The sequence below is a fragment of the Eriocheir sinensis genome, chromosome 30 (assembly GCF_024679095.1).
Source record: "Eriocheir sinensis breed Jianghai 21 chromosome 30, ASM2467909v1, whole genome shotgun sequence".
Taxonomy (NCBI): domain Eukaryota; kingdom Metazoa; phylum Arthropoda; class Malacostraca; order Decapoda; family Varunidae; genus Eriocheir; species Eriocheir sinensis.
In genome coordinates, this window is record NC_066538.1 from 16670179 (window position 1) to 16685412 (window position 15234).

Below are 15234 nucleotides of genomic sequence, written 5' to 3' on the forward strand. Positions count from 1 at the left end.
GAAGAAAGTTGTTGGTTGTCTTGCTATGCGGTAATATGTGGGAAAGAGGTTAACCAATTCCTGTTGTCTTAGTCTATGTGGAAAGATGATGGCTATTTTCTTGTTCTTCATTAGCCAGGTGGTATTTTCTTTAGTGAGGGAGGCAGCTAACAGGCAAAAGACAAAAAATATACAAAAGCTGCAAAAACGAAGAAAAAAAGAAACGAAAGTGCGAGAAAAAGGAGAAAATGAAGGAAAGAGAAAAAAATGTATATAGGGTAACTTTTTTGGGGTGCATTTGTCTTTGTAAACTTTTATATACTTGCTTTTTTCTATTCCCATCATATTCAGTTACGATTATTCATAGGAAGGTTGCATGTTATTTTTTACTATTCCAGTGTTTGTTAATCATGCTCCAGCGAAAGAAGAAAGAACGTGAGGTCAGAAGACATTTAAGATTATTCATAGGAAGGTTGCATGTGTTTTTTTAGTACTCCAGTGTTTGTTAGTCAGTTTTAGCTCACAAAGTCCTGCTCCGGCGAAAGAAGGAAGAATGTGGGGCCAGAAGGCATAACACATACAAAATTCATCTTATATTACAGGTGAGTCATCTTCCTTAACCCCTTGACTGTGGATTTCCTACAAGAAGACATCACCAAGCTACAGGAGTGGAACAAAAAGTGGCTGCTACAACTCAATGAAGAAAAATGTAAAGTCCTGCACCATGGGAGGGGATACCCAGCATACCAATACCATATGGGAAACACTCCACTATCCACCACAGAGGCAGAGAAAGACCTGGGAGCATATGTTACCAGGTTACGAGTGAAGGCGAAATCTGTCAATCGCAGCGGACAGGTTAATGGAGAGTGTGGGTTAAAGAGTGATTGATATGTAAGTTGATTGTCCTCCTCCTGCATCTTTTCCATCTTCAATTTCTTTCCTTCTGATTCTACTTTTCTATCACTTACCACACTTGTTCCTGCGGCCAGACTCGGGTGTGGTTGGGCCGCCGTTGGTGTGGCTGTGGGCATGGTAGGCACGCACCAGCTCCTCGTGGTTGGAGCTGACGGAGGTGACGGAAGAGCCACTCGCCTCCTTGCTGGCTGTTCCTGTGGGGGGGTGGGAGGGTGAGACGTGTGTGTGTGTGTGTGTGTGTGTGTGTGTGTGTGTGATTTCCCAGAATTCATGTAACTAAAGATTGGAGGAGGAGGAGGAAGAAAAAAAAATCCCTCAAAATGCCTAAATTCTCTCTCTTTGCATTTTCCTCAGTTTATGGTCATGTCCCCTTGTAATTACCTCCACACCCAGACCATTCCAAGCAATGTTTTAGTGTTGTGGTGAAGCAAAGATACACTACTCAAGATATTGTAAACCTTGGTCCACTGGTATGTATATAAAAAAAGTTGCAACCAGTGACAAAATTTATTATAGTGAGACCAGATTGGCGAGACTGTGTTTGCAATGGTTTCCGTGAGTCCTTTCCTCCCCAAGCTCTGCCACACTTTTCTTTTTTAATCATTATAGTTCAGAGCATAAGGAAGGGAAAAGATGAAGAAACGAGAAAAAATAACATCAAGGGGCTGATTATTTATACTTAACACGATGAAACTACTTTATCGTCACCCTCATAAAATAATTGCCTTAGTCATTTTTCAGTGATTTCCAGGTTTTTGTCTACATCAATTTTCCAGCATGTGACGCCCATTTTTGTACAGTTGCCTTCGTCATTCAGGGTTTGAGTGTCCTAGAATTGGCCTTTTCATTTCTGCCTAAACCTTAACCTAGTAGCAGCGACGGGCCAAATTTGTGGCTTTACCGTGTAGCAGTGACGGGCTAAATTTGTGCCATGATATAAACCCCCCAAAATAGATGATAAATAAACTAATCACAAATGCTTTGATATATATTATGAAATGGTTTGTGTGAGTGATGATTTTTTCTAATTTTTCTCGCTTAGAGGGACCATTAAGAAACATGATCCCTGCTGTTACCGGGTTAAGCCAAATGAGATGATGACAGTTCTTTTCTGATTTCCTGTAAAGTAGAAAATAATGACTTAGGTGGTCTGTTTACGAAGGTGATGATATGTTAGGTACAGGTAACATATGAGAGGAAAAGCTAGGTGTTGGGGCCGTGTGGCAGAGCACCAGGGAGGAAAAGACTCGTGGAACCAACATAAAAATGATCTCGCCAGTCTGGTTTCACTATGGTATACTACTGTCACTCAAGAGGTAATTGATATCTTCTAAAATGTTGAGATGGTGTGAAGACAGGATGTGCAGTGTTGCTGCAAAGCCCCAACTCAGGTGCCAGGCTTTGCATCCACCTCAGACTCATGCCAAGGACAGACTCATCCTCACGTCACCCATTCAGTGCAGCCTCACCACCTGGTCCTCATCAAGCTCTGTACATATCCACACCATACACAGTGATAAGCTTATTCTCTCTTTATTTACCTTCCCTGCGGCCTGACCATCCACACACAGCCACACACAGCCGGCAAGATCCTTCAAGACGTACCTTTCTCGTTGCCGTTGGGTCCCCGGGCTGCTCCCTTACCCTTGGGCCCCTTGGGAGCCTTCTCGTACGTGTGTTCACTCTGGGCGGGGCGGGAGGAGTTGGGAACGCCTGGAAAATGCGGCCACTTGAGTGTGGGCGGCCGGGGGCAGGGAGCCGGCCAGCCAGTCAACCGGCCAGCCATAACGGACTAGCCAGTCATTCAGGCAGCAAGACAGTCAGTCAGCCAGATAGCCAAACAGCTAACCAGTCAGCTAGCCAGACAGCCAACTAGCCAGCCAGCCAGTGGGCCAGCCAGACAGCCATGAGCCCGTCTCCAAAGGCCTGTTAGGTTCAGCATGCAAGCAGGGTGGTCTAGTGGTGGTGGTGGTGGTGGTGGTGGGGCCTGGTCGCAGTAGTAGTGGTGGTGGTTACAGCAGGGTGGTGGTGGTGGTAGAGGAGGTGGAAGTGGTTAGTTGGGTGGTTGCTGGTGGTGGATGCAGCAAGGAGTGGTTGGTGGAGGAAGTAGTGGTGGTGGTGGTTTTATAAAGGATAACGTACTCTTGGTCTTGTGGAGTATCTTAGGAAGGTGGTGGTGGTGGTGGTGGTGGGGTCTCTATCCAAGGACCACCGACTGAGGGAAGGAGGAGGAGAAGGAAGAGGAGGAGGAAAAGGAAGAGGAGCAAGGTTAGTCTTCATCAGTAGTGGATCATGCAGTTGAGGAATTGGTTGGAGGAAGAGGAGGAGGACAAAGGAAGAGGAGCAAGGTTAGTTTTCATCAGTAGTGGGTCATGCAGTTGAGGAATTGGTTGGAGGAAGAGGAGGAGGACAAAGGAAGAGGAGCAAGGTTAGTCTTCATCAGTAGTGGATCATGCAGTTGAGGAATTGGTTGGAGGAAGAGGAGGAGGAAAAGGAAGAGGAGCAAGGTTAGTCTTTATCATTAGTGGGTCATGCAGTTGAGGAATAGGTTGGAGGAAGAGGAGGAGGAAAAGGAAGAGGAGCAAGGTTAGTCTTCATCAGTAGTGGATCATGCAGTTGAGGAATAGGTTGGAGGAAGAGGAGGAGGACAAATGAAGAGGAGGAGGAGAATGATAAAGAGGACAACAAAGGGGAAAAAAGGAGGAGGAGGAGGAGGAGGAGGAGGAGGGAAATTATAAAGAGGACAACAAAGGGGGAAAAAGGAGGAGAATATGTACAAAATAATGAGGACAAGATTAAGTTGTTACCATATGTGAAAAAAACTGGGGAAAAGTTGAACTAAGAGGAGAAGGAGGAGGAGGAGGGGGAAGAAATGGAGTTGAGGATAAGGTGTAAATAGCCCTTTCTATCCGTGACGCAAACATTGGCCTCTTCTAAACCTCTCAATCCTCCTCTTAATTCCTCTTAGTCCATCTTCCATTTCCTCTTAAAAGGCTTAGAAGAGGATTAAGAGGAAATGGAGGAGGATTAAGAGGATTAGAGGAGGACTAACTCTTTCCACACGGTGATGGCGTCGCTGGAGTGAAGGGGATAGGAAAGGAGGAGAATATATACAAAATAATATGGATAAGGTTATGTTAAAATTCACCATGCTTGACAAAACTATGGAAAAGGTGAACTAAGAGAAGAGAAATGGGGATGAGGAGAATGCATTAATAGGAAAGGAGGAGGAGGAGGAGGAAGGGTGTAACTAGGAGAGGAAGAGAAGGAGGAGGGAAGGTCTAACTAGGAGAGGAGGAGGAGGAGGAGGAGGAGGAGGAGGAGGGTAGGAGTAGGAGCAAGGCAATGGAGGAGGGCTATGGGCTGGACTGACTGGCCTGCACTGGCGTATTGGGAGTCAGTGCTTAAGGGGGTACTCTACTAGATGGAACTTAACTCAACCTACGCCAGGGGTGACCCGGTAGACGCCAGCCACCCCGGCGAGCATTAGTCTATAGGAGTGTCTTTATTCATTAAATTTACTATAAAAATATATATAATTACTATGCTCTGGTAACTTATATGATAGAAGGGGGAGTTTTTGAGGGTGGTGGTGGTGGTGGTGGTGGAGGGAGGTCAGGGGGGGGGGGGTGAGGGGTGAATTTTGATCCTGAGTGCCAATTGTTCACAGCAGGTCAGGTCAGGTGGGCCAGTGAGGTCATCCTGTTAGCTCACTAGGGGGGGAGGAAGGAGGGGAGGGGGTGTTAGGTAAGGCCAAGGGTGGGGGGTGGGGGTGGGGAGGAGTGAATTTTGATCCTGAGTGCCAAGTGTTCACAGCAGGTCAGGTCAGGTGGGCCAGTGAGGTCATCCTGTTAGCTCACTAGGGGGGAGGAAGGAAGGGAGGGGGTGTTAGGTAAGGCCAAGGGTGGGAGGGGGTAGGGTGTGTGTGTATGTTTGTTAGAGTGTGACAAAAGACGAGAGAAAAATAGTATCGAGTTTGTATTTATATTTGTAGTTCATGTAGTTGTAGATTCTGTTAGGAGGGAAAGGGGTGTTAGGTAAGGCCAAGGGTGGGAGGGAGTAGGGTGTGTGTGTATGTGTGTTAGAGTGTGACAAGAGACGAGAGAAAAACAGTATCGAGTTTGTATTTATATTTGTAGTTCATGTAGTTGTAGATTCTGTTTGCGTTCTCTGAGATATAAAAGTGTTTGTCCGCCCTAACTTACTCTGCACCACATATTCATTTGTTAACCTGGTAGCAGCGACGGGCCACATTTCTGCCATGATATAAACCCCCCAAAATAGATGATGCATAAACTGATCACAAACGCGTTGATATATATTATGAAATGGTTTGCGCGAGTGATGATTTTTTCTCATTTTGCTCGCTTAGAGGGGCCTTTAAGAAACATGATCCCCGCAGCTACCGGGTTAAAGATCATTCTCAGCGTCAATGTGTCTGTGAGGAAAGCTGTGTTTCGTGATATCTCTCAGGAACGTCAATTTCTTTCCATGACCACTTGTGTTTATCGTGTATTTCTTGTGTGTTTCTAATGTATATGTGTGTGTGAATGACCAAGTGGAGCAGTGAGGGGAAGAACACACCAGAATGAGGACAGTTTCACAATATCTCTCAAGCACCACAATTTCTCTCCTTGACTTCTTGTGTTTCTAGTGTACGTATCTCTAATGTATGTCTGTGTATGTATTTACCTATTTGAGGATGACAAAGTGCAGTAGTGAGGGGAAGAACACACCAGAATGAGTATAGTTTTGTGATATCTCTCAAGCACCACAATTTCTCTCCTTGACTTCTTGTGTTTCTAGTGTACGTATCTCTAATGTATGTCTGTGTATGTATTTACCTATTTGAGGATGACAAAGTGCAGTAGTGAGGAGAAGAACACACCAGAATGAGGACAGTTTCACGATATCTCTCAAGCACCACAATTTCTCTCCTTGACTTCTTGTGTTTCCAGCGTATCTCAAGTGTATGTCTGTGTATGTGAGAAGGACAAGCTGCAGCCGTGAGAGGAAGAACACACCAAAATGAGAATGCAAGGAAAATAAACAGTGAATGTGCAGTGAGAAGCAAGGACTGTGGCTGGGCTGTGTGGCGGTGTGTGAGGTGGCTGGGGTGTGGAGGCAGTGTGTGGGTGTGGCTTCAGGGTGACAGTAAGCAGAGGGTGTGTGGTGTGGGTGTACTGTGGGTGGGTCTTAGTGGGTACAGGGACTGGGGGGTATGGGGAGCCAGGGAATGGATAAATATGGAATGTGGGCAAGGGAGGATAACTAAGGATAAGGATATGGGCTTGAGGACATGGGAAAGGTTATATGTTTTAGGATATGGAGAGGAGGTAAAGGATAGGAATACTGCCTGGCTGGGGTTAACAGACATGGATAAGGATGTCAGGGGAAGGTGTGATGTCTTTTCTGGATTAGGACATGGATTAGAAGGATAGAGGATGGGTAAGGAATGTGAGTATGGGCTAGAGGGAAGGATATGGGGCATGGAGGACTTGGGATGACTGGATATGGGTCAGCTAGGTTAGGATGGGGATGGATGTGACTGGGATACAGGGATTAGGTGAGACTGGGTAAGGAGTGTGACTGGATACATGTCAGTTAGGTTAGGTTAGGATGTGACTGGCAATGGTTTGGGATACAGGGCTTGGGTGAGACTGGACAAGGAGTGTGACTGGATACATGTCAGTTAGGTTAGGTTAAGGATGTGACTGGCAATGGTTGTGGTATGGGACTTAGGTTAGGGGTATGGGTGACTGGCAATGTGTCAGGGTATGGGTGAGGAGCTTGGGTCACTTAGGTTAGGTTGGTGGTATAACTGGCAATGTGTCAGTTAGGTTAGGGGTATAGGTGTGAGTGGCAATGGGTTGGGATAGGGGTGTTAGGTTAGGGGTATGGGTGTGACTGGCAATGGGATGGGATATGGGGGTTAGGTTAGAGGTATGGGTGTGACTGGCAATGTGTCAGTTAGGTTAGGTTAGGTTAGGTTAGGTAAGCGGAGTGACTGGCAATGGGATAGGATATGGGGGTTAGGTTAGAGGTATGGGTGTGACTGGCAATGTATTAGTTAGGTCAGGTTAGGCGGGGGATAAGACGGGCAAAGGTCTGGGTACTGGGGTTAGGTTAGGTTAGGCTGGGGATAAGTCTGGCAAAGGTCTGGGTACAGGGGTTAGGTTAGGGGTGAGGGTCTGACTGGCATTGGTTGGGGTATGGGGGTTAGGTTAGGCTGGGGTGTGACTGGCAATATGTCAGTTAGGTTAGGTTAGCGGAGTGACTGGCAAAGGTCGGGGTACGGGGCTTAGGTTAGGGGTGAGGGCGGGGGTCATGGGTGTCTCAGCAGGGGTGGAGGGCGCAGTGAGGCTCTTGCTGGGGGATCTCACCTCCGTCTTGGCTTGGCGGACACTTGCGCTTCACCCGGGAGTAGGTGGAGTCGGCCAGGCTCACGTCGGGCTGTGGGAGGGAGGGCTTGAGAGTGGCGGGCAGCTCTCCTCGCTACCGAGAAACACACACTCGTAAACACACGCAGCCAAGGAAACAAGGAGTGGGTAACATAAAACACAGAGGTAAAAATTAAACGAACACAAAATACATGTCGGTAAAATTAAACATGATGAAAACTGGAAATAATATGAAAAGAAATGAAGAAAACAAATAACATAACAAAATGCACAGAGGTAAAATTAAATAGATAACACAAAATACATGGAGGTAAAATTATATATGATGAAAATGGAAATAAATATGAACCGACTATAAAAGTGTTCAAATAGGAAGAGAGGAAGTGATGAAAACATGAACAAGATAAAAACGCACAAAAAGGATATCAAGAAAACGTAAATAAGATGAAAGAACGCACTGAGGAGAAATTAACCCAGTAGCAGCGACGGGCCAAATTTGTGGCTTTACCGTGTACCAGCGACGGACCAAATTTGTGGCTTTACCGTGTAGCAGCGACGGGCCAAATTTGTGTCTTTACCGTGTACCAGCGATGGGCCAAATCTGTGGCTTTACCGTGTAGCAGCGATGGGCCAAATTTGTGCCATGATTTAAACCCCCCAAAATAGATGCTACATAATCTGATCACAAATGCTTTGATATATATTATGACATGGTTTGTGTGAGGGGTGATTTTTTTCTCATTTTTCGCGCTTGGAGGGACCATTAAGAAACATGATCCCTGCTGCTACCAGGTTAAACTTGCTGAGAATGGAAATAAGTGTGCATGTACTATATAACTGTTCAAAAAAGAGAAAAGGAAATTAAGAGAAAAATAAACAAGATAAAGAGATAAAATTAATGGATAAAACAAAATGCACAGAGTATTATAAAACTCAGACATGATGAAAATGGAAATAATATCTACTGAATGAATAACTGCTCACAAAGAAGAAAACATAAACAAAATTAAAACATGCACAGAAACAAAAAAGAGGTAAAGTGAGACATGACAAAAATGGAAATAAAATGGACTGAATGTGTGACTGTTCAAAAAGAAGAAAAACAAATAAAGGCAGCATAAATAAACACAGGCAGAGGATAAACGTAAATCGGTGGTGGGATTTTAATACTCCGGAGATTCAAGCAAAAAAAAAAAAAAAAAAAAAAAAAAACTTAGAATATGATACAACTGATAAACACATAACTTAAGACAACAGTAAATTTAATAAAAGAATAGAATCATTAAGGCAGAATAAATCAATATGTAATGGCATCCCAAAATATGTAAGAAAAAGTGAAGTAATAAATAAATTCAACTTATATGAAAATTCTCTCTCTCTCTCTCTCTCTCTCTCTTCATATTTGTCGCTATCATTCTCAGCATTCATTTCTGTCCCTTGTCATAATCTTTCCTTCTCTCTCTCTCTCTCTCTCTCTCTCTCTCTCTCTCTCTCTGTCTGTCTGTCTCTCTATCTCTCTCTTTCTCTCTGTTTGTCTCTTGTTTGCATTCAATTCACAAACACTCTTCCAACACAATTTGTTTCACTCTTACAAATTCCTCCTGCAGGGCAATTAGTCACACACACACACACACACACACACACACACACACACACACACATACACACACACAAAGTTTTCCTGATAAGACAACTCTGAATTTTCTTTGTTTCTCCCTTTTCTTTTTCTTTCTTTCTGTACCCAGCATCCTTTCTTATCTTCTCTTTCTTTCTATCTTTCTATACCCAGCATCCTTTTCTTCTCTTTCTTTCTATACCCAAACATTCTTTCTTATCTTCTCTTTCTTCCTATCTTTCTATACCCAGCATCCTTTTCTTCTCTTTCTTTCTATACCCAAACATCCTTTCCTTTTTTTTCTTTTATCTATTTCCAGCAATCACTATCTAAAGTAACCTAACCTAACCTAACATACCCAACCTATCCTAACCTGACCCAACATAACATACCAACTTCACCTAACCTAACATACCCAACCTATCCTAACCTGACCCAACATAACATACCAACTTCACCTAACCTAACATACCCAACCTATCCTAACCTGATCCAACATAACATACCAACCTAACTTAACCTAACCTAACCTGATATACCCAACCTAGCCTAGCCTAATCTAACCTAACATACCTAACCTAACACACCCAACCTAATGTAAACGGCTCCTATGTACTAACCGAAGGCAAGGGTGGCGGGGGCGGGGTCTTGCTTTCCCCCGGCATTCTGAAGGTGGCGTACGGGGAGATCTCGTCGTAGGAGCCCAGTGGGAGGGTGGAGGGAGTGTACGCCTCCAGGATCTCCAAGCTGCGGCCGCCTAGCAGAGTCTCCGAGGTCAGGCCAGAGTCAGGAGTGAGGTCGTTGTGTACGTGGTTGACCTCCGCTGCTTAGGAAGAAGGTAAAAGAGGACGATGTGAGTTTTTGTTGACAGATAGAAGAATGGTTTTGATGGTGATAAATGGATAGATAAAGAGATGGATACAGAAAGATAGAGTTGACGTAGATAAGATATACGGTATGCAAAGAAAAGTAAATGAATTTGCAGAGAGATGTAAGATTATAGAAGAGTGAAAGCTGAGTGAATGAGAATTAAGGTAAAAAGAGGAAAAAGTATAAGACGCCCAATACTGAAAATAAATGGTGTATAGAAACAAATGGAAAGGAAGAATGAGATAACTGAATAAAAGGAATGAATGGAAAGAAGGGAAAAAACTCAAGCATTAGAAATATAGGTTGATAAAAGAATAATGAATACGAAGAATGAGGTCATGGATAAGGACAGAAATAGGGAAACAGAAACAGCAATAGAGTGGAGGAAGTTTAAGACAGATGGAAAGAAAGAAAAAAGATGAAAGATATATAAATGAAAAGGAAGGGAATATCAACGATGAACTAGACGAATAATCAGAAAATTGACATCACACACACACACACACAGTTAAAAAATGAGGAAGGGAAGATGCTTGAGAGACATAAAGAAATATAGAGGTTTGGAACAGACTAAGTGAGGATGTATTATCGGCGAAGAGTGTGCAAAGTTTTAAGGAAAAGTTGGACAAATACAGATATGGAGACGGGACCACACGAGCGTAAGCCCAGGCCCTGTAAAACCACAACTAGGTAAATACCCACACTCACCCTTGTACGTCTGTGTGTGCGTGTTGGTCCGGCGGCAGGTGTAGGCGACGGCCACACACACCGCGAGCAGGACGAGGATGCAGGCCACCACCACCGCCACAAGCACATGGGAGTCCAGGTACCACGGAACGGCCCCGGCGCGGTCGTGAACCATCAACTCGGGGGACAAGGTGGCTGGGGGGAAGGAGGGGGGGGAATAGGGTTAAGTTACAGAGGTACATAGAGATAGAAGATAAGTTTAGATAGATTTATTTATTTATTTTTTTTACAGGAAAGGAAGCAGCTCAAGGGCAGAAAAAAAGTGTAGAAAAACAAAAGTCCGCTAAACGCTGCTCCTAAAAAAAGATAAAAGTGAAGAGTGGCCAAAAGAGAGGTCAGTTTTGGGTGGAGAAATTGCTGGATAGAGAATGAGAAAAACTTGGCTGGGAGGGGAAGATAGTCAAGATAGAGAAGAGGTTTAGATTTATAGAAAGAAGATAGGCTTAGAGATAAATAGGGGAAGGTATATAGCAAATAGGCTTAGATATATGGAGAGAAGAAAGGTTTACAGATAAATGAGTTATTATTTATGGAAAGGAGATAAGATTAGAGATATAAATAGGGAAAAATAGAAGACAGACTTAAAGATAAACAGGCAATAGATTTCAATTTAGACAAAAAATGAGACAGGAGGACAGACAAAGAGACTGATGATAAATTTACAAAGACAGATAGAAGATAGGTTTAGAAAAATTGATACATAGAGATGATATATTTAGATAGATGGACAGGATTTAGGTTCTGATAGATTGGTAGATAGAGAAGACATATTTACATAGATAGATAGATAGGTTTACAGATCCTTACCTCCGAGATGTGTGAGGGTGGTGAAGGGGTAAGTGGCGACCGAGGAGCCGGCGGAGTTGTGGGCGGTGACTCTGAGGGTGTAGTGGTGGGCGGGCTTAAGGTCCAGCACCAGGAACTCACTCGTGTTGTCCCACCGCACGTGATTTGACACCAGCGTCCACGAGCTTTTGTCACGTTCCTGAGAGAGGGAGAGAGAGAGAGAGAGAGAGAATGGATGTTAGGGACCGTTGGAAGTATTGGCTAGATATGAAAGCAAAGGGAAAGGAAGGAGGAGTAAGGTAGTAGATAAGGACAGAAACAGATAGCAGGAAAGAGTGGAGTGGGAGAATAAGGAAATGAGAGAGGGCGTGAATGAATAAGAGAGAGAGAATGGATGTTAGGTACTGTTAGAAGTGTTGGTAGATACAGAAGCACTGAGAAAAGAAGAAAAAAGGTAGTAGAAAAGGACAGAAATAGAAAGCAAGAAAGAGTGGAGAGAATGAGAGAGGGCGTGAATGAATAGGAGAGACAGAATTCATGTTCAGGAGTGTTAGAAGTGCTAGGTAGATACAACAGAAACATTGGGGAAAGAAGAATGAATAAGGTAGGAGAGAAACAGATGGCAGAAAAGAGTGAAGAGAATGAGAGAATGAGGGAATGGGAGAGTGAGAAAATGAATAGGGGAGATAACATGGATGTTAAGGAGCGTTTGAGGTGGTAAATAAATGGAAAAGCAAAGGAAAAGAAAGAATTAAGGAGAAAACAGACAATGTTACCAAATAAAGAGGAATTTACATTGATTTGATAACCACTGTCACCCAGCACCACATCATCCAGCATCACCCGTGTCTCCCATCACCCACCTTGTACTCCACCACCATCGATGTGATTGGGCAGCCGCCATCCAGCCAGGCCGCCAGGTTCAGAGAGATGTACGTGACGTTGACGCGCAGCAGCGAGGACTGGGCCGGCACAATGGGCTCTGGGGGAGGAGGGAGTGAGGACGGGAAGGAGAGGAAGGAAGAAGATGGGATCCTTAAAGTAATATGTATTGTTGGCAAAAAACATGAACCTTCTATAAAAGAATGAAAAAAAAAACAGATGCGCTTATTCTTCCCCTTCCATCAAAGTGTAGTGAACAAAGAAAGAAAAGAAAGAAAAGAAAAGCGGACTATTCAACTGCCAACTATTAAGAATATCAGTTTTTTGTTTGACAGGCTTGCCTCACCATTACGTGGAGTGTATAAAATAGAAAATAGAAAAGATCTGTGTAATACTGAAAATATGTCCCGTATTTACGGTCTGATGTTAAATTGATCAGCATGTAACTGACATTCTACAGCATCTTAATTATACATGAAGCACAGAACAAAATAGTAAACAAATATTGTCCCTCTCCCTTGAAACTGTCTCTCTTGATACCTCTGCCCAGTGTCTTGGTGGATTGAACACTCAAAACTAATTCGAAGTTGACATTCTAAAGCATTTAAAACAAGAATCACAGAATAAATACAGAAAACAAAGCCGTCCCCATGCTTTTCTCATTCCTCTCTCTTCAACTCTCTCCTTTATTCTTAACTACCAACTTCCCTTTCACTATCTCTCTTCATCTCTCTCTCCTTCCTTTCTTCATAACACCCTCTCTCCCTCTCCCCTTGCTTCCTTCCCTTCATCCTCAAACACCAACATGTTCCCTTCTTTCCTCTCCCTTTGCCCATCTCTTTTTTCCTCAACATCAGCTCTCCTTTTCTTCCTCCCCTTTCACCTCCCTTTCCCTTCACCTTCCATCCTTCCTAAATCATTCTCTCTCCCTCTGTCTACCTTTCCAACTCTCCCTTTCTCCCTCCCCTTTCACCTCCCTTTTTCTTCTTTCCTCCCTTTCCATCTATCTCCTTCCATCCTTCCTCAATCAAGCTCTTTCCCTCTGCCTCCCTTTTCATCTCTCATTCTTCATCTGCCCTCCCTTCTCTTTCCCTCTCGTCCATTACCTCTGCCGAACGTCTTAACTCTCCCTTTCTTCCTTCCCTTTCACCTCCCTTTTTCTTCTTTCCTCCCTTTCCATCAATCTCCTTCCATCCTTCCTCAATCATGTTCATTCCCTCTATCTCCCTTTCCATATGTCACTCTTCAACTGCCCTCCTTGCTCTTTCCCCTTGTCCGTTACCTCTGCCCAGTGTCTTGGTGGGTATGGCCTCGCTGGGTTGGGAGGCGCCCACGTGGTTGAAGGCTGTCACATACACCTGGTAACGCGTGCCGCACTGAAGGCCCGTCAGCGTGTAGGAGTCCGCATCCTCCGGCACTTCCACGCGCTGCCACTCCCCGAACTCCCGCTTCTCGTGGAGGTAGTAGCCTGGTGGAGGTGGATGGTAGTGAGGGATGAATTGGGGTGTGGAGTATAGAGGGTGGATGGATTGATAAATGTAAATGAACAGGAAGAAAGAGAAAAAGATGGTCGTGGAAGATGAAAAGAGTGAACATGAATAAGTTGATAGACAGACTGGGAGATTGATTGATTGATAATTTATCGTTGCAAGTAAACAACAAAGGAGAAGGGAGAAACATGCCATCCCAACCCCCAGGCAGTACAGAGTGTGATTATACAATTAAGGATACATGTGTAAGTAGCACTAGGAAACTAAAAAGATACAATGGTAGGGATAAGTGGTAAAAAAATAAAAGCCTTGATGTAGTCAGGGGAGTAGGCATAAGGGACTGAACAGAGGAAAAAGTTGGAAAGTTTTGTTTAGTCGGTGCAACATCTGTGGTCATATGCCGGAGAGAGACAAACGGGGAAGGAATTATAGGAGAAGGGAACAGATCACAGGAGATGGGACACAACCCCTGATTAATACCTGGTACCCATTCACTGCTGAGTGGACAGGGGCGTAGGGTATCGGAAAAGAGAGAAATGGGTATGAAAGAAACAAGGGGTGAATGGAAATAGATAGAGAAATAAGCAGACAGACATTATGAAAGAACATGTAAGAGATTGATGAATAGATGAAGATATGAATAGAGAAACAGAGAGAGAGAGCAAGACACATATGAAAGAAAATAGAAAAGCATGGAAATTAAAAAAAATAATTAAATAAATAAATAAATAAATAAATAAAAAAACAACACCAGACAGTACCCAACCCTGCCGTCAAACCCCTTAACCCAAACTAACACCCACCCAGTATAGGGGCGCCGCCGGTGTTCGTGGAGCGCCATCGCACCGTCAGCGTGGAGGAGGTCACGTCCGACACATAGACCAGCGGAGGCGTCGGCGGAACTGTGGAGCGGGAGGAGGAGGAGGAGGTGGAGTGAGAATGTGGGGAATGGTGGAGTAGGGAGGGAGAAGAGGATGTGGAGTTTGGTGGAGTGAAAAAGAAGAATAGTGTTGTAAAAAAATATATATTAGCCCAAAAATAAGATACTCAATTTGGAGATGATTAGAAGAATATATGAATGTTGTTGAAAAAAATTACACCTTTAAAAAATATATACCATTTGTAGATTATTAAAAGGAAATATTACATTGAAAAAAAAAGTCACAATAGGTTTTTAATACACAAATCCTAGTTTTCGATGATTACAAGAAAATAACATTGTAAATAACTAGCAAATCATTTATATCACTATCCCAATAACTCAAATAATGATAATAATAATAATAATAATAATAATAATAATAATAATAATAATAATAATAATAACAACAGACGAGGGTTGGCCACTTACCTCCTTGGTCCCGGGAGGCTGCATGCAAGAAAGAGAGAGAGAGGTTTAAAGTGGGCAAGAGGCAGGTCAGGTCAGGTCAGGTCAGGCCAGGCTGAAACAACAAGCTCAAGCCACTCACATCAACTGGCACTTCCGAGACACCATCATCAAGGCTTCTGAATATGTGCGATCGTTTCCATATTTTTAATCTTCGTT

General features: G+C 43.7%; 1 protein-coding gene and 1 long non-coding RNA gene across 6 annotated transcripts in view; one reads left to right on the plus strand and one right to left on the minus strand.

The window, feature by feature from the left end:
- LOC127005665 (cell adhesion molecule DSCAML1-like) overlaps nt 1–15234 on the minus strand; it is a 67891-nt gene that overhangs the window by 11347 nt on the left and 41310 nt on the right. The window contains exons 18-27 of one of the 2 annotated variants that reach the window (XM_050874752.1): nt 15040–15057; nt 14492–14590; nt 13481–13666; nt 12180–12298; nt 11338–11515; nt 10492–10665; nt 9534–9736; nt 7281–7350; nt 2503–2610; nt 951–1091 (exon numbers count right to left, since the gene is read on the minus strand). In XM_050874752.1, the coding sequence (XP_050730709.1) occupies nt 951–1091; nt 2503–2610; nt 7281–7350; nt 9534–9736; nt 10492–10665; nt 11338–11515; nt 12180–12298; nt 13481–13666; nt 14492–14590; nt 15040–15057 (1296 nt within the window). The remainder of the gene's footprint in view (nt 1–950; nt 1092–2502; nt 2611–7280; nt 7351–9533; nt 9737–10491; nt 10666–11337; nt 11516–12179; nt 12299–13480; nt 13667–14491; nt 14591–15039; nt 15058–15234) is intronic. The other variant, XM_050874753.1, reaches the window with a different exon arrangement.
- LOC127005666 (uncharacterized) lies at nt 2687–7232 on the plus strand. 4 transcript variants are annotated; one of them, XR_007758836.1, is made up of 4 exons: nt 2687–3206; nt 3446–4644; nt 4790–6833; nt 6934–7232. It is a non-coding gene; the product is annotated as an uncharacterized LOC127005666 (long non-coding RNA). The 4 variants fall into 4 exon arrangements; XR_007758834.1 differs by having other exon boundaries at nt 4790–7232; XR_007758837.1 differs by having other exon boundaries at nt 2687–3165; nt 3246–4644; nt 4790–7232.